We start from the raw sequence: 20,339 nt of genomic DNA, 5'->3' as shown, positions 1-20,339 counted from the left end.
ATAAAAAGAAGCTAAAATATCTCTGCAACTCTCAATTTTGCGTTTTGTTGTAAAATTCGTAAAATGAATGGACGCACTTAGACCACGCTGTAGAAAGTAGGGCTCCCTGTTTCGTTAATACGTATACAGGAGAGAAAAGCAAAAACATGAAAAAGGAACTTACATTTACTTTTCACTTATTCAACAAAAGCAGAAAAACAATATACGACAGCAGTTTTCTTGTTTTCATTTCTTTATGTCAAAGAGGAATAACTGTTGGACGCGTTTTGCCACGGATTTGAGAGGACCTCTTCTTTTATCCCTGATCACCATAGAAGCACAGGTAAATAGCGGCAAAAACTGAAAAATGTCTTGTCATTTCTCTCTTTCTAAAATATGTCGCTGTATCTGATTGTGAAGTATTGGTGCATGTTGCTTTCTCATACTGAGTTCTCATAGAGAGAAAACAGAAAATGTTAAAAGGATCATGTAGCATAGTATAATTATAATAATAATATAATAGTCCTCGACAATAGAGGAAATAAGTTATAACGCTATAAAATCATCTCGAAGACGATCAACGTTTTGTTAAAACATTGTCCAATGTACCAGCAAGGTAGACAGATACTTTTAATAGAGATTGTACCATATTTCTATTCGATGGATAATGTTAGTTATTCTTTTTTCTCCCATATGGGTATCGCGTTGATTAGGCTCTCTGACGAAATTTTACATGATATGGACAAGGGTTATTTCAACAGTCTTCTTTTACTTGATCTGTCCAAAGCCGTTGATCTTATCAACCACGACATTTTATTAAGGAAACTATCTTGTTATGGTTAGCAGATAACGTTGTTGCCTGGTTTATATCTTACCTCGCTTCTCGACAGCAAATTGTTAGTTATATAGGGTGTTTGTGAAAGAGGCGTAATATAACTACTGGTGTTCCCAAAGGTTCAATCCTTATGCTCTTTATCAATGATCTATCTTTATGTGTTGATTCTTCAAGTATACACATGTAAGCAGATGACCAAATTTTGCTTGCAAGTGGTCAATGTATTGACGTTGTTAATGATAGAATGAATGATGCCATTTCACCAATTTCTAATTGGATTACGGCAAACTCAATTAGTATAAAATTAATGTAAACCAAAAAAAAAAAAAAAACAAAAAAAACCAAAAAACAAAGTATCTTCTGGTAAGTTCTAATTTCAATTTGAATCGTCCAAAAGAGACAAACAACTCATTATCCGTACATCTTAATGGAATTGAAATTCCCCGTGGATATAATGGAAAAATCTTGGGAGTAACTGTTGATGAATGTTTATCATGGAATGAACACATAGATATTTAGATTACGCACATTTATTCCAATGAGCCACCGCATCATTTTATATAAAGGTCTTATACAGAGTACTCTTGACTACTGTTGTGTTGTGTGGGGAAACACAACAGAAACAAATCTCAACGAAGTTTTCACTTTACAAAAGAGAGCTTTACGTATTCTGTTTGAATTACCTTATGACTATCCTTCTCTTGAGTTATTTTCTCGGTTCAAAGTTCGTCCATTGGACAAAGAATAGTTCATTTCATGGGAGTTAACATTTAAGTGTATGACTGGAAGCATCAAAATATCTGTGTAAAGTTCTTTGTATTTCAGAGTGACGTTCATTCTTATCAAACACATTATGTTTCTCGTCAAGGCTGTTGTACAGTATTCCAAATACGGCTAGTTTTCAATCGGGTTCGAAACCACAGCATACGGCATCAGTCGCCTAGCAAGAGGCCAGAGAGAAAACCACTCGGCTAAATCTCCACTCCCAAAAAAGAGTGGTTCAATAGCCGGCTAAGTTGTTACATTTTTCTGACTGAGACCGCTCCACACGTTGTAGAGTTCGTGGAGTCCGCTTTAAATAGGCCTACTGGTCAACGGAGTTTTCATTAGGCCTACCGTGCTGCAAACTCTGGAATTCTCTGCCAAACGACATAAGACATGCGCCAATGTTATACAGTTTAAGGTGAAGCTAAGAGAGTTTATCAAACTGAATTTTCCTTTGTAGACGACTTTATTATCTTATATGTACTTCTGTCATTATTAAGATTGTTGTATTAATTGATCCCGATGAAAATGACTCATTTAGTAACTCGGCCGCTCATTAGGCCTACAGTGTAAATAAATAAATAAAATATCGCTATCTATGTTTGCGGCATTTTACTTTATAAAACCACTTTTATTTGCGTAGTAAGTATTATTGTGTTGATAAAGATCGATACAAAACAACAAAAACAAACGGACGTCTGCAAAACTATTCGCACGGCAATGCTGCCAACATAGTTGTCCTTTTCTGCCGCTGGCTGCTACATATTCATGATTTTACAGCGCAGCCAGTGGCAGAATAGGGACAGGGAAGTAGACCAAGAAAAGCTATGTTAAAATATATCAAGCACCCTTTGCATATCTGCTGGGCATGGGTACAATTTCAGAACGACAAAAAGCGCCACGAGTCGGTCGATGTGTAATCGTGTATGTTTTAAAACTTTAAAACGCCTTTAAACTAAGCCGGAAGTTGACGATGACCTCACGTGACCCGTTGACCTGCAAGAAGGTCAGCCAGTGTTTTCAGCGACGCTGAGCAGAGAACCACAACTGAAAGATGTTCAAAAGGAAACATCACTCGACCGACTCTTCTGAAGAAGAAGAAGTGAAGAGGAGGAAAAGAGAGAAGGTATTTCTGTGGCTTAGTTTCCCGTATTTCCTTGTAACCTCAATATTTCAGCGCAGGATGTCCAATCGCTTCTGCACTGCGAGTGCAGCACTGTGTGATCGGACTGTGATCTCGGACTGCACCGCCGTGTGATACATCCAACTACTCAGATAGCTGCAGTACTGTAGTTCGAGGTTTTGCCTGGGTATTTGGGTTGGATGGTTTTGCCGTCAAACCCAAATACCCAAGCAAAACGTCGAGCTATAATACTGCAGCTATTATCATGGAGCTACCGAAAGAAGCATTCTTTTGATAGCTCCACACAGTACGTCGGGCATACGTATGTACGGCGCCTATCTGACAAAACGTGCTTATCTGACAAAAATCCTTTTAGCAATACCCTGGGGAGTCACTTTAGCAAGCGCACTTCATGCGCGCGGTAAATGTCGCTTCGCCCTTCGTACGATGTTGTTGTGTACACGGAGTGTGCCAATTTAACGTTAATACGAAGTCTTCTATACGAAGGATTTTGTTTCTGTATTAAAACTACTCTCAAATTGTTGACATGTATTAATTCGTTTGTATTGTGGTTGTTCTTCCATCAGCCGGGCTCGCGCTTGCTCGCTGTACTGTATTCGAGACCATGGAGATAACGCCGTCATGTAGGTGCTTTTCTTATCATCAACGTGCATGTTTATTGAGTATAATATATGTACTCAAATGGCTAAATGAGCGATCGAGGAAGGTGTCAGATGAAAAACAAAAACACAAGTACTCTGCTTTCCATTGTGGTGATTTTGATACTCCAGTCACCGTGAGAGCGCACGACCTCATGTGACCTCGTGCCCTCTCCTCTACCCCTTAAGACAGCCTCTATGTGTTGATCGATGTATACACAGTGATTAATTGAGGCGCTCGGCGATTTTACGCAATCAATGAAATTTACTGTATCTGTTAACTATTTTATGGCTATTTTGTGATGTTTGTGATTTTAGACAGCTCTAATTAAGATTTCGTTTGTGTGTTTTAACATACGAAATATTGTGTGAGGGATTACTTTCCACAAATGAGTATGGTTACAAGCAGTAATTAGTTATTTTTGTCAGATAAGCACGTTTTGTCAGATAAGCGCCGTACATACGTACACCATGGATGTAAAAAATTTACATCCATGCGTACACGTACATGGAGGTGCCGCTGGTACGTAGGTCATGATCAGACCATGGAGGTACTACCTCCATGATCAGACTATGAATAGTATGATCACAGGGTTCCCAGACACTTCGCACCAAAACCACTTCGCACCATACCATCTCGTCCCATACCATTTCGCACCAAAACCACTTCGCACCAAAACAACCTCGTACCAAAACCTCTTCGCCCCAAAAATCACGTCGCCCAAAACCATTGCGACCCGAAAAAAAAACACGACTTAACTCCCCAATTTATCGGTAACCGTTAAAAGCTGAAAATAACCAACCACTGCCAGTGAAGTTTTAATCACCTTTCTACCATCCCAGGACTGAAATCTTGAAATTGTACACATTTCGAGAAAATGACATCGCAATGTACTGCGCAGGGCACCTGAAATGTACCATTTAGTAGTTTGTGTGTTTCTTTTATCTAATATATGGTATGGTTTCATGGAAGAATAAATGGTTCGTGGTAGCCAAGTTGCAGGTAAAAACAACGTTATGATACATCGTGACATCGATGTTTTTGAGTTGACGGAACTATACGGTAAGCGAAGTGGTTTTAGTACGAGGTGGTACTTGGGGCGAAGTGGCGTTGGACGAGGTAGTACTTGGGACGAGGTGGTTTTGGTGCGAAATGGTTTTGGGACGAAGTTGTGTGGGGCGAACTGGTTTTGGTGCGAAGTGTCTGGACCCCCACGTCCGCGTTTGTCCGTAGTGTTCAAACGTAACTCTGATCGGGTCCAGACACTTCGCCACCAAAACCAGTTAGCCCCACACAACTTCGTCCCAAAACCATTTCGCACCAAAACCACCTCGTCCCAAGTACTACCTCGTCCAACGCCACTTCGCCCCAAGTACCACGTCGTACTAAAACCACTTCGCTTACTGTGTAGTTCCGTCAACTCGTCCTAAAACATCGATGTCACGATGTATCATTACGTTGTTTTTACCTGCAACTTGGCTGCCACGAACCATTTATTCTTCCATGAAACCATTAGAAAAAAGAAACACACAAACTACTAAATGGTACATTTCAGGTGCCGTGCGCGGTATTGCACGATGCAATGTCATTTTCTCGAAATGTGTAAAATTTCAAGATTTCAGTCCTGGGATGGTAGAAAGGTGATTAAAACTTCACTGGCATGGTTGGTTATTTTCAGCTTTTAACGATTACCAATAAATTGGGGAGTTAAGTCGTGTTTTTTTTTTCGGGTCGCAATGGTTTTGGGCGACGTGATTGTTTTGGTGCGAAGTGGTTTTGGTGCGAAATGGTATGGGACGAGATGGTATGGTGCGAAGTGGTTTTGGTGTGAAGTGTCTTGGAACCCTCTGATCATACTATTCATAGTCTGATCATGGAGGTAGTACCTCCATGTCTGATCATGACCTACGTACCAGCGGCACCTCCATGTTCCGACCATCGAATCGGGGCTGTACACCAGGGTGACTGACTTGCTAGACTTTGACAAAGGCTGTAGTTAATCACAGGCTCGTCACTTCGCAAAGCCTTTGTATCATAGGGGCTTCGCGAACCGACAAGCCCAGCGCCTGTGACTTCAACCATATGGTTCCCAGACACTTTGCACCAAGACCACTTCGCACCAAAACACCTCGTACCAAAACCTCTTCGCCCCAAAAGTCACATTGCCCAAAACCATTCCGCCCCTAAAACACCACCACTTCGCCCCAAACTAATCGGCAACTGGTAAAGCTGAAAATAACAACCACTGCCATCGAATTTTCATCACCTTTCTGTCATCCCAGGAGTGAAATCTTGAAAGTGTTCACATTTCGAGAAAATACATCGTACAATTCTAAGTTGTAGCATTTAGTAGTTTGCATTTTTCTTTTTTCTTATATACCATTTGTGGTTTCATGCAAGAATAAATGGTTCATGGTCGCCAAATGCTTTCAAGTTGCAGGTAAAACAATTACATTATGATATATCATGGCATCGTTGTTTTAGGACGAGTTGATAGTGCAATGATGGTACTTCTTAGGGCAAAGTGGTTTTAGTACAAGGTGGTACTTTGGGCGAAGTGGCGTTGGACGACGTAGTACTTGGGATGAGGTGATTTTGGTACGAAATGGTTTTGGGATGAAGCTGTGTGGGGTGAACTGGTTTTCGTGCATAGTGTCTGGACCCCAACAATAGACAGACTGACAGTAGAGGGGGGGGGAACCCCTCTACTGTCTATGCTTCAACCAGGGTCTCTCTGTGCTTCAAGCAGTTACCCTGTTCACCCCAGAATGCAATGATTACTGTGCTAGAGTGGTTTCCTTGGAACTTTTTTGAAAACATGTAGACCAATTTTCTAATATAGCGAAAGGATAAACTTAATTCCTTCAGTGCCAAATTTTCCCTCCAAAGTCCTGAACCAAAATCAGCTTAATTCAGTGAAATTCAACCCTCAAATCCAACCGTGGAGGGGATTAGAGTTGGGCTTGGCTATGATTAAAAACAGTAAATATTGTACTTTTAAAAGTATGTGTGAAAGGCGGAAAGTCCATCAAAAGGAAAAAAATCTAGAGGTAGACATAGTGAAAATTCTGCCAGAGATCACTAGAAGGCACAAAGAAATATGTTCTACAATTTTTTTGTGATTATTTCACTGGTACATGGAGGAGCCAAACTTCCCATGTCAAATGTATTTACTATTTCTTCTGTTCAAAGGACAAAAATTATTTTGCAGAGTGATCTTTACAATATTGTGAAACTATGTCACTCTCATGTTTGATCCATGACTGAAACAAAATGTAGCTGAACCTGGAATAGATATATTCAAAAAGGGGAAGCCAAATTTCTAACTCTCTCGGACAAGCAGATGTGGTACAAGGCAAATATGTTATGAAAACTTATTTTAATTTCTAATACGACATCAAAATACTAGTAACACAGTATTGACCTTCTTTCCATAAAGGACATCATAGTCATCATTTGAATGAGGACCAAGTCAAATCTGAACACTGAACCTAAAACAGTTTCAGTTGAACATTCCTCCATCTAATATCTGATTAGCTTTAGGGCAGTCTGTGTTTCTTCTGGGTCAGCAGGTTATGCTCTTAAAATATGAGAATGAAGTGCTAAAAAATTCGTTTTGAGAAAAATTTTCTCATGCAATAATTACTGGAGACTTTTTTCCCCCTTAATGATTAGGCCATATCCCAGTACACCCTAAAGTTCACTGTATTTCTTGAATTGATCATAATTGATACAGTCAGTTAATCAAAGCAAATAATACACACATACATTTGAACTTGTAAAGTCTGATATCTTTATTTCCAGTGGTATGGTTTCGTTTATTCAGTACTAATGGCCTCTGGCCAAGATGTACAAACTTCAATAGAAAACAATACAGATCGCTAGTTAACAAAATTACTGATTCAAAAGAACACATACACATACATATACAAGAAATCTTAAATATTTGCCAAGTGGCAACCCTAGCAATCTCTTCCCTGTGTTTTGTCGCGAAAAAAATATATCTGCTCAACTTCCTTATGTATCGGTGTTTTTAGATGAAAGGAGGGTCTTAAATTTATACATAACAGGAGGATTAAAGTAATAGTAAGGTATATATTTCGCTCTCAAGTCCATATACGTTGGACAAACAAGTAAAAAGTGAAATTCGTCTTCAACGATACTTAGATTACAAAAGCTACAAACTCTGTCGGGTCTGGGAATATTATTCCACCTGCCCGTTTCTATTTTTAGTAAATGGGAAGATGTTCTAAATTTACAAAGGGCAAGTCTGAAAGCAGGTTTCTTTATACATGTCAAATATGGTTCCAAAGTGAGCTCTTTCTTAAATGCACGATAAGTATTTAGCTTCTCAGAGTTATTCAAGTGGCTCATCCAAAGTTGGATATCAATGTCTATACATCTTTGCTTAAACAATCTTAAAAATACAGTCTCGTCGCCTACACCTTGGTGTTCCCAAACTTCTCCGAAACCATAACTTTGAAGTAAAGCTCTTACACTTTGCCCAAAAATCATAACATTGTACATCTATTTTACATTTTTGGAACTCGTAACATTTATATACCATTCTGTTTTTGTCCATTTTCAATATTTTTAACCAATATTTAATAATTTTACAATTGGTCTGCCTAGCTCGCCCCTCATAGCAATGATCGAAGTATTGTTGTGCAGTTTTAAAATATGACGCAGCATTTTGTTGTGAATTTTTTCAATATCTGGCGCTGGATGAAATCCCCAGATCTCAGCACCGTAGAGTAGGATTGGCGGTATTTTGCAATCAAATATTTTGAGAGCAGTTGAAACATGTAATGTACCAATTTTACAAAGGCAGGTAGTGAGACTGAATAATGCTCTTTTAGCTTGCTCACTTAACGCTTTTTGTGCTTGATACCAATGACCAGTCCAAGAAAGAACAACACCAAGATAGCCATAGAAAGAAGTTACCGCCACCTGCTGGCCATTGTAGAACCACTTCTCGTATCTTTTTAGACCCCCACCTCTCCTAAAGACAATAATTCTAGTTTTGCCGACATTAACTGTGAGTTTCCATTTGCAGCAATATTCATACAGTTGGTCAAACAAATGCTGTAGTCCTATTCTTGAAGAACTAACAAGTGTGAGATCGTCAGTGAACAAAAAATACATTATTTTCAACAGACCAATTTCAACACCAGAATAACACTAAGTGTTGGCTAGAGTGGTTCCAATATCATTGACAAAAATCGTAAATAAAAGAGGGGACGACGACATAGAACAATCACCTATTTGATAACATAGGTCGATATAGTTCCGCTTTTTTTATTTCCAGTGACAATACTTAAATGTAAGACAGTGAAAGTAGCAATGTAGACCTGCATTTTTCAATATTTTGTTCTGTGCAGCAGTGTTGTCTAGTTCTATTCCCCAAATGACAATAAAATACCAGGTATGAAGGCAGAAAAAAATAAAGTTTGTTTCACATCCTCAGTCACATACAAAAATAGATGCGGTGACGTGTTTTTTATATCATATTTGGGAGTTTTTGTGAGCTTTGATATTTATGTAAATTGGGTCGTACACATTGTCCTTGTTGCACCATTAAGTGCTGTGCTGGGTGGACAGACCATGGATAGTAGAAGCGAAACTGTCAATGATTGTACAAGTGACGCATCAAAAACACAATTGATAATTCATATGAAATAAAAAGTTACAGAAATGTAAACCAATCAATAATAATGGTTTAATTCACTGAAAAAAAATAAATGGGGATTCATTTGTGGGTCAACCATTGTACATGTATGTCTGTACGTAAGTGAGAACATCCCCAAACACATGTCCAGCTCACATTGCACATTTGGTGTGTAGGTTTCTGGTATGACCTGACTCAGATTTGTCAACATTATTCTGAAATTTGCATAAGTAAATCTTTAGACTATATTTCCACTCAATTTTGGTCAAAACTTTTCCTGTGAAGAATATACCTGACACCTTTGCAGTAAAGTCAGCTGTCAAACTTACATCTACACCACTTCTAACGAAATTTTAGCGCTGTGCCATTGATAATATATTTTCCAGTGATACCTGTACACTAGTTCCTGCATAGTTACCCCTTCAACATTACTCAAACAGACACTAACACGAACACAACACTAGCTCCAACCAATGGATGGTAAGTATGCGGGTTATAAATGTTCGGCGATAACTGGACTGGTACCTATACACTTGACCTATGTAGTATATGGTGCACATATACGCTGATGGTCAAATATTCAGTTCATCAAACTAGTTGTTAACTCATGTGTTTTATTACATGCCTCGTATGTCGAACGTCGCGCGCTCCGTAGGATTCAATGGTAACTCGCGGATGATGTTGCGGACCACATAGTCATCACTGGACTGAAAGTGAACAGGAACTATTTCAGCTTGAAAACTTTTGGATATAAAAGTCTTGAAATTTCATGTTTTGCACAGAAAATCCGGTTTTTGGAAAATTTCGCATAAAAATATTGATAAACCCCATAACAGTAGTTTAAATATATCAATGTGCCATACGATGATGAAAATTGTTCTATTTTGAACCGTTTTTCGTCTAAAATGAAATAAAGCATTTGACTATAATTGCCAATAAACGTAAATATTTTTGGTGCAAACTTAGCAAGATAGGCATGTAATAAAAACATTATAGCCCAAACAAGGGACTATGTACCCTCGGGGCAGGAGACCATTTGCCCTCCTTACGTCGGGCAAATGGTCACCAACCCTCGGGCACATAGTCCCATGTTTGGGCTATAATATATAATATTAAACTTCATTTTTTTTTCTTCCAATAGAAACAGAGGTTAATTCAAGATTTACAAAGACAGCGTGAATTTTTTCTACCATGGTGCCAAAGATATGAGCAAGTGGTAAGTGAGAAGTTTTCGGGGTTAGAACAAGACACTTTCACAGCCCCATGATCTACAAGACTTTCAGCTGATGTACCTTTAAAGGGGAAGTTCACCAAGGATGATTTTTACATATGTTCTAGCTTTGTGGTCACTTACCCTGGAAAAGCTATTTTCGCCATTTATAACTTGCACGATTTTTACAAAAACCGATAGAAATAGTACAGGAAGTTGCCCATGTAATTTGAATCATGGGAAAAAGCGCCAAGCTTGGAGCTTGCATAATGTGATATGGAAGGCACCATTTTCCCATGGTATGGCATTGTCCACTCACTCAGGCTCAAACCAGGCTGTGCGTATTAACATAACTTTTGTTTATACTGAGTATCCTTGCATAAACGGTGAATCACTTATAATAAACTGTCCACTGTCAGATTTTGTGTTGCTGTTTACTACTGTACTACTGTGAGTGGACAATGTGGGGGCCATACCCATCCGAAGATGGTCCCTTCCATATCACATGATGCAAGCTCCAAGCTTGGGGCTTTTTTCCCCATGATTCAAATTACATGGACAACTTCCTGTACTATTTTTATCATTTTCGTAGAAAATCGGGCGAGTTATAAATGGTGAAAATAGCTTTTCTGGGGTAAATGACCACAGAGCTACCACATATGTAAAATCATCCTTGGTGAACTTCCCCTTTAACCGCAAGGAGTCTTGTGCAGCTTAGCTTGGCAATTTCAATTAGCTTCCATGTATAAAGCCACACTGCATCACTACATGGCTTTTCATGACCTGCAATACCAAACTACACTGTAAACCAGCAATCAGTGACATCATTACAAATATGTACTTGTAGACCAGTAGTTCTATGACCATCAAGGAAATGGTCAGAATTTCAAGAGTGACCTCTTTACTATACTTGGCTTCATTTTTCAAATCACAAACATGTAGACATGGACAAATACTTCAGAGTCAAGCAAATTAACTGGACAAAGATGAATGCCAGTCCAGACGTCTTGTAACCTGACTAAATAACTGTACAGTTACTGTTTACTTAATTACCCAGAACTCAAATTACCCAGAACTCAAATGTACAAACAAAACCATGTGCGGAAATGTAGATGTTTCTGTCTGCCTATTTATCCATGTATGTATTTCTTTGTACTTCTGTCACATTGTATCTTTGGCATATATACATAGACCATCATAGTACTCGCAGTGTGACATTTTATTCCAGAGTAGGCCCATTCCAATGGTATTTACCAGTAAAAACAATGGATATTCAAATTCAGAGTTCAAAACAATGAATGATGATTCTAGGATGACTGAAATTTTGCTTCCCTTTTTCAAAGTTGTGTTACTTGACAGTGCCAATGTGGTTGAAAATGTATAGAATGTCTACCAGTCTAGTTTCAACTGAATTTATTTTGGTTCATTGCAGGTAGAAGAAAGCTATTCAAATTTTGTACTGCAGCAGAAAGATGACATAACCTCTGCTCTGCATGGTAGGATTCAGTGGGCCTTTGAAACATTACGTGATCACGGCTACCTTTACCAGGACAGAGTCAAAATCAACAAAAAGACCATTACAACTCCTGTATCCCGCACTCTGATTGGTGAGCCTGGACTGACTTACAAGTACCTCAATTTGCGACTATTTACACTCCCATGGTCCTTTGCAGGGAGACCCCCTAGCAATGACATTGAGGAAGCGTGCAGTGTCTTCAGAGAACTGAACAATTATTTCTGTGAGCAAAGCAAACTTTTAATGGTCAAGAAATTGGCTGGCAGGAGTAGAAGTGAACAAACTGTGGAACAAGAGACAGAAGATCTTGTGGCAGGAGAGAATAATAACTACACAGACATGTCCACTGCAAGTGGAAAATCTACACAGGAGGAAGATGACAATAATGTGATAGAGAGGAACAGTAATTTTAACATCACTCTGTTGAACTACATGGACCCAAGTGATGTGTACCTTAAAGATGAACCATATTATGGTATGGGTCGTTTAGCTGTGAGTTGGCATAGTGATGAAAACTTGCTGGAAGGTTCCACTGTGGCAGTTTACAACCATACTTGTTACAGTAAGTATTTATCATGTGTCATAAATTGAACATGCCACATCCTTTGGTTTTAAGGTAGAATGCGTCTCGGGGACAAATATTCGGACTCTCAAACTTTTCCAATTCTTTTCTAATATACCACTTGTGAGGGTTCATTGTAAAGCTCTTGGTGTAAGAAAACTTTCCATCGGCTTAGTTCTTCGAAATTTTAAAATTTTTATTTTTCTCCCTAGATTTAACACAGGCATGGCTGCCATTTTGAATTTCAAATATTGGTAAATCTTTGGTTATTTGTTTCTCTAGTATCAACGTTTTCATGGTGACCAGCAATTTCTATTCTTGGTTTTTAAAGAGATTGGTTGAAAGATAAAGTTTGAGCAAAAGTTAAGTCTTTCACTTTCGAGGTGCATACTACCTTAATGGAAGCTTTTGGATATTTTGTTCTCTCTGTAAAGCTATCATCAAACAGAAAATTGATTGAGGAATGTTATTTGTTGCCTGAGTGTGTGAATGAGGGTTTAACTTCAAACTTAAATAAGCATCATCCAACATATGCAAATATGATTTATCAGGTGATATCAGACAGAGTGTGTGATCAATTTTTCAGAAATCAGAAATCTCAGAAATATTACACGAGCTCTGATTGGATGATAAACAGCCTTTCATTCCAAGCCCAAAATATCACTCAATAGCACAATGAGTAACACACTGACTGCAACTGCAAAGTGAGCGGGTCAGATTACTGGGACAGACGACATTGTTGTCACGATTTTGGATAATGTTCTACATCGTCTGTGACAGACTCACAAAAAACAGCCGAATTTGTCAAATAACTGGTGAACATAGGCCACTTGAAACATATAGCCAATTTTTTTGTTGGACATCTTGTCCATAGGAGAAGCTGAAGTAACAGCATTGGAACTCACAACGGAGTTCGCATTTGTGACAGGGAATATGAGATGGCCACGAAGTAGGATAGTCGCTGATACAGTTAAACATTCTATGTTTCCTGTGTGAATTTAACGCATTTTGTGGTCATGTGAGAAAAAAAGAATCTCACACACCAAGGACCTGGGATCAGATTTCTCACATGAGTTGGGGATATTTTATCTCACACGAGCCGCAGGCAAGTGTGAGACAAAATATCCCCAACTCGTCTGAGAAATCTGATCCCAGGTCCTTTGGGGTGTGAGATTCTATTAATGACAGTCATTTGTAGGGCGTGAATACCAGAGTGGTTATGGGTAGTTTGATTCCTTGTGGTGTGAAAAAAGTAACCATGGAAGTCATTTTGTTGAATGTGTATTATTGTACAACACACATCTCTCTCTATAAACTACAGAGAAAATTTTGTGTGATATTTTCAGGTGCAAGACCAGAGCAGGATGAGGACTGGAAAGTTGGTCTGAAAGTTGCTTGGAATACAGAAATTCCTGCCATACTGACACCAGTGTGCGATGGCCAATGTTATTACATGTTAGATACGATGAATGACACACACTTACACTGTGTATTGGCTGGCTCAACACCTAGATTTAGCTCCACTCACAGGCTGACAAAGGTATGGATAGAACTCGTCAATATCTTACTTTTTATAAACCCACAAATTTTACCATTCTGCCACTATATTGTGATATACAAAACAAAATAAATCATCTGTACCACGGATCAAAAATATGCCTTCACAGGTGGGTTTAGACTGAAAGGTCCATCGCTTGAGGGCGCTGTCTGTGCTCCCCATAGACAGCGCCCTCTAGCAACAGATCTTAAAATCTACTGTGGGTTTTAAAGCAAAGAACCCTAAAAACAAACCATTTTTAGCATGTTAGGAACTGTATTTGAGAATGAAAGTTCTGAGAATTAAATAATTCAATACAAAAGCGACAACTCAATGCATTTGATAATGAATAAAATGAGTTTAGATATCAACTAATCCTGACTATATCTTGTCAGAGACACAGTATAAATATTAGCATAAATGTTTATTAGTCATATACAGTGAGTAAGTAGCGAAGCTTGGTTGAATCATGCATGTCAAACCAAGCACTTGAGAGGAAAATCAATTCTTTATTTGTTTCAGTGCACTTCACTGTCAGACATCCAAAAGAAAAGCCAGAGAGCACTTGAAAACCTGAACAAGAATGAAAATGGCTGTGTGTCTCTGATGTCACTAGATTTGGGAGTCATTCAGTTTTCAGAAGAAATCCATGACGAGGTCAGTAGCTGTGTTTTATAATTAAACCATACAATCCTGTCAATTTCACACTAGTGTGTATTAATGTACTGAATGAATAGATTTCACAATTACTGTGTTTTCCTCTATCCATTGACTTGAAGGGACATAAGCTGTAACTTGTGGCAAGTTTTTCAGTATTCTGCTTCTGTAGATCAACTACCGTGTCTGACCTTAATCCGTTTGTCACGCTTAAATTTTGAGTATTCTTTTAGTCAACACAGCTTGTATGTGTTTATTGTTTACAAATGAATTCTAGTCCAGATTTGAATACAATTTTCAACAATAACAATGGAGATTATACTCATATAGGTTGTGTTGATATGCTAAATACTTGGCATTAAATTACAGTTTAGGGATTCAATGCAGAGAGTGTAGGGAAACCACTAAACATAAGTTCTGATAAAATAGCCAAAAGATACAGCTTAGGTCAGAGAAAAAAAAATCTCGTTCATCGGATTTTTGGACCAAGGTTCAAGAGCGGCGAGCAAAAATATTTTAAATTGTTTTTATGGTCAAAGGTAACCGCGGTCCCTCAGACTTTTTTGCCAGGATGCAGACGACGCAAAATAATCTTTTCCCCTTTTAGGCTAACCACAAATATCTCAGACAAGGTACTGATACTGGTTATTGAATTCAACACTATATTTCTCAACAAGAACATAGGGAATTCAATATACAGTCAGTGTTTGCACAACAGTCTCATTAAGAATCCCACAAGCCCGCAAAAACCTGACAAAGTGTTGGGCGCCGCCAGCGGCAGTACCAAAGTAATTGCAATGCAGAAGTATGAGTTTGCGGAAATCAAAAAAAACATTCCAAATCGGGCAGAGTAGAAGCAGCGATTCTGATGAACAATTTATATTTTCTTTATTGCCTTATGGAATTCTAATGATTACCTTGATATGACATTTGAAGCATTCTATCACCAAACTCTAAAATTAGTCAGTCTCATCTATGTTTACATAAATTTTGTTTCCATGGGTGCCATGTTAAATTAACAGAGACTGTTTGGTCAGAAAATGTGCTTGTATTTATACTGAATTTCTAGAGACCAGGTCTACATTAGTCTGGTTGAAAAGTTGTGGCAAAAATGATTAAAAACAAGAGGAAAGTCCCCTTCTATTCATGCCAAGTTGTTTTCAAGATAGAACTATGTGCAAAGAGGGAAGCAGATTTCTCCAAACCAAGGCAACAACATGATTATAATGACATAGTCAAATATGTCTGTCAGAAATTCAACATTGTGAAGTTTACATTTGTAGCTGGAATAGAAAAATATTTGTTATATAGTAGATGTCATACATACACATGTAATATTAACCCTTTGAGCGCCAAAGTCAATTTTTGTCACCTACAGCAAAATATACACCAGTGTTTTCTCTGCATGTTCACTGAGGGGGCAATTTCTCCCCCATTCATCGAAATTAGGGGCAAACTTGACATTTGAGGGGGCAGTATTTTTTAATGCTTACTAATGACATTAAACAACATATCCTATCAAAACATGAACATAAAATGGCACTAGTATCCATGGAGACTGAAACACAACTATGTCCTTTACTGTGTTTTATTTGCGATTCGTACACTCCACGTTATGCACGTCACCAAAATTGACAGGCAATATTTTGTCTTTTCGGGGGAATATTCTGAATAGAAATTACAGCAAATTTACAGGTCACTACACTGTGCGTCTGTATTTGCGTGTTGTGTTTTGTGCGCGATTTTCGCGCAATCAGTAACTTTTAAAGGGCAGAAAATGGCTTGAAATGCGCAATTTGCGCAATTGCGCAGTCGAGAGAAAACCCTGATACACCAGTCAATTTTTTTCTAATTTTTGCTAAAATTTTGATAAAAATCTGAAGCCGATAAAATGTGATGTTCATTTGGTCCAAAATTGTCAAAAAAATTACAGAAAAATTCACAAAATCAGTAAAATGTTGCACACTATAATTTTTGATGGGAAAAATTGCAGTGCTAAAAAGGTTAAAGCGATCTGAGGTGTCTCCTGAATTTTGTAAGAAAAAGTGACTTTTGATGAACTGTACACAAAAGTAAGTGATATCCTTTATGTACCTCACTACAGGTGGAATTTGAGTGGTTACGCCAGTTTTGGATGCAGGGTGCCAAACATTCCCAGGAACGTGAATACTGGATACAACCCATGGAAGAACTGGAAAGTCAATGGAGACAAATGGAATTAATGGTACAGTAAAATTACTACTATGTTGATAGATGACATAATGATAATATTCATATATCAGACATGACTGTAATAAATAGACTCTTTTTATTTAAATTCAGCATTTCAGTACTTATTTCACGGGAAAGCTTCTTTTTGAAGCCTTATACACAATATTACTGACCAGATATCAGAGAAATCACTTCAAAATGCTTCCCATCACCAGTTTTTGCATAATGTCAGCCGTCATTCTGGAAATCTGTGCAAAAACTTTAGGTGCATTCACATATTTATTACATAAACTAAGACACATATTGTCAAAGCTGACAATTTGTAAAATAGCATCATACCATCAATGATCGTAAGCACAGTTCAGATTTTTCATTTTCTTGTACTTTTAGTAACTATTTAGCAAAATGACCTCGGAAATGATATTATGGTTGCCTTTAGACTAAACTTACCGTAAATGCTGCCATGGAAGAGAAGAACAAATCACTAATACAAAAATTGCTTTGCATTTTCACCAAGAGACAGTCATTACGTGACCATTGGATGAACAGGTTTGTTTCTTTTTTCAAGACTTCAGATAAAGGTTTTGCTGTCTTATATACCATATATGGTATATTGGTAAATAGTAACAATTCCACTTTAGAAAGCATGCAAACTCACACCATTTCTTAATTCCTTAGGTCAGTTTAATGATTTCTTGATATTTCTCCTAGAATATTGAACTAGTTTAAAATTTTAAGTGTTATACAAAATGTTATTATATCAAGGATGATTCTTTCGATGCATCCGATCAGCGTAGAGGGCGCACTTAATAGACATCAGCCTTCTCTCTTCTTGTCATTGCCATTTACCTTGAAATTGCTCTGAATCATACCTTTTACACCTATGGAGTGGGATAGAATAATGATATTATTGGGAATTGAGTTGCTCATGCTTTTTTTTGAATGTAAGATATCATTGCAGTGATGCAACTTGGATTGCTTTTCCCAGAATATACCAATGATATGAACTCTTACTTATGAATAAACACTTCGTTGTTGAAAGTGTCATGCACTATTACTGCATAGCTGTAAGTGTGGTCCCCCAGTTCAAAGATCGTACATAGAAATCAGCATTTTCTTTCATTTCCCAATATCTGAAATATACACAGGGATTGATACCAATTTCCGTTTGCTGTAATTTCATTTGTAGATTTTCTGGTCGAGATATTTGCCAGATACCATCCGAGCATACACCAGACTATCGACCATATTGGACAGATAGAGATGACACTTACCCTTTACCCTTTGACCTCGCTGACATCATGCAGCAACTTGAAAGTATTGAGGAAGAACCTTATTAATTGAAAAATTCGTACTTTTTCAATGGACAGTATTTGCAATGCTTAAACCATCCTTTTTATCAGAACTACATGTAATATAATGATAAGGGATACTTTCAGTGTGGTTCATGTATTTTGATGTCATTACTGTTTCTATACATTCACAGAACATTTGAACAAAAAGATCTCATTTTAAGACGTTACATTGCTACATCGAAATGTGCATTAGTGAAAGCAGTCAACTGTTGTTTGTGCTAAAAAATGTTTATTTTGATTGGAATCTCCTCTTTGTCAGAAAAACAAAATTTCAACAATATTTTTATATTTTAGGTATGAAGTTTATTACAAATAGGGCAATGTAATTTAAAATCAGATTGCTTTTATATATTGATCATGATACCATATTTCCAATAATTTGTGTACCCTGAATGAAAGGGCGATTGTGTATTTACAAATCATGGTTACTCAAGTAATTTTCATTCAATCCTCAATGTAATGACTACATTCACAATGACTAATTTTCTGCCAGATTTACAAAACAATTCTCTTTCTTTTACATCACATACTATTGAGAACTTGAGTTTGCGCCAACATAGGAACATATTTTGTAATAAAATATAGAAGTTATCATGATCAAATACTTTTTGTTTGTATTTTTAAAACTATGTGAGCAAAGTCACAAATAGTTTCTGATGGACTGCAATATTTCAGATCGGTGAAACAGACCTCAAAGTGTGAAATTTCATGTGGGGCAAAGTCATAAGACCATCCAAGCTAGTGATAATAGAAAAGGGTGACATTCCCAATTCAAGACAGTGATCTGTCCACCTGACTATGGGGTCAACCAGCTCAATCAACTGTTGAATCTCATAACAATACACCAGGTATTGAGGTATAGAGCACACTTTCTGTTTTACAAACACTTCACAAGATCTCATAGGGACGCATGGAATTTTGACATGTATATCAAGCTGTTGCTGGTTTTACAGAGGAGTATTCTGATTTTGCCATCCTAGCTAAAATTGCTCTTGTCATACCAGTGTCCTCTGCCCAATGTGAAAGAGGCTTTTCAGTACAAAATGCCATCAAACAAAGGGTACAAAATAGACTCAGTCCTCAAAGGCTTATGAAAGGGAAATCATGAATCAGTGCTCATCGACAGAAAACACACAAAGTATTCAACAAACAGAAACCAGGGTCATACCACAGGCGGCCCAGATGTATTGAGTTTTTCTCACAGTTTTCTCTATCAGTTCCTCTCCTTTTCTTCATGCTCTGACTGATCAGAGTAAATAAAATAAATGGATATATAACCTAACCTAGCCTATCAACATTGCAAAAGATAAAGATGTAGTTACTTTATCTATCCTTCGCAATGTTGACAAACCCAGAAAATCCCTGATATATAAAGTCCACAGATTAGCATAATTAGTTGTGTTGACTAATTAATTATAAGATATGTATATGAGAGATAAACGTCCTTGTAATGGGGTTTAAAATAAAGAGTCAAGAGGCTAGGTTAGGTTATATAACCATTTATTTTATTTACTCCAATCAGTCAGAGCATGAAGAAAAGGAAAGGAACTGATAGAAAAAACTCAATACATCTAGGCCGCCTGTGTTCATACCAATTTCAAGCAACAAGATGTGTGATCTGCAAGTACATGAAAACAGCATCCATCCACTATTCTAGGACAAGACAACTTCAAAATTACAGGACCTATAAACTGCAAGTCAACGAATGTAATATACGGAATTTACAGGGTGAACACATTGTCATGTACGACGGTGAAACAGGTGACGCAGTATACACCCGTATGCAAAATTACATATCAGCAATTCACGGAAAAATCAACGACGCGATACCACACCATTTCAACTCGCCTAATCACATAATACATGATTTCAAAATAATCGGGCTTGAAAAAAAATGGCAAGGCAAGACTTAGAGATTAACACGTGGAATATTCTGGATATTCTGTGGGAACAATGATATCAATGGAAAACTTGGATCACATGACAGGACAGGAATTCTATGAAATGGACAGAGCCTACTGAGGTAGCCCTGCTAAGACTGGGCGAAACGTCTTGGCCAGGGCCATTTTCAGATCATATAATATCTTGAACGAGCTGTGAATAATGCATTTCACAATTTCTGTGCAAAACTAGATAACGAGAGCTATTGTATATAGATATCAAAGACTTTTCCGGTTAATTAGTCTGTACCAACCATCACAGTAAATGTTCATGAGTCCATTTTATCTCCAAATCGATCTCCAAATCAAAGTTTTTATTGT

The 20,339-nt window shown here is 37.7% G+C and overlaps 1 protein-coding gene across 1 annotated transcript; it reads left to right on the top strand.

Moving 5' to 3' along the window:
• Positions 1-2,549: 2,549 nt before the first annotated feature.
• Positions 2,550-18,680, top strand: LOC139117401 (alpha-ketoglutarate-dependent dioxygenase FTO-like). The gene is made up of 8 exons (XM_070680486.1): positions 2,550-2,705; positions 10,172-10,246; positions 11,673-12,318; positions 13,665-13,858; positions 14,378-14,512; positions 16,617-16,736; positions 17,163-17,272; positions 17,913-18,680. The coding sequence occupies exons 1-8, from the start codon at positions 2,634-2,636 to the stop codon at positions 18,061-18,063; spliced, it is 1,503 nt and encodes a 500-aa protein (XP_070536587.1). The 5' UTR covers positions 2,550-2,633; the 3' UTR covers positions 18,064-18,680.
• Positions 18,681-20,339: the final 1,659 nt, after the last annotated feature.

The sequence above is a fragment of the Ptychodera flava genome, chromosome 18 (assembly GCF_041260155.1).
Source record: "Ptychodera flava strain L36383 chromosome 18, AS_Pfla_20210202, whole genome shotgun sequence".
In the NCBI taxonomy this organism is placed as follows: Eukaryota; Metazoa; Hemichordata; class Enteropneusta; family Ptychoderidae; genus Ptychodera; species Ptychodera flava.
The sequence above is the reverse complement of the archived record's forward strand: the minus strand, read 5'-3'. Positions and strand labels throughout refer to the sequence as shown.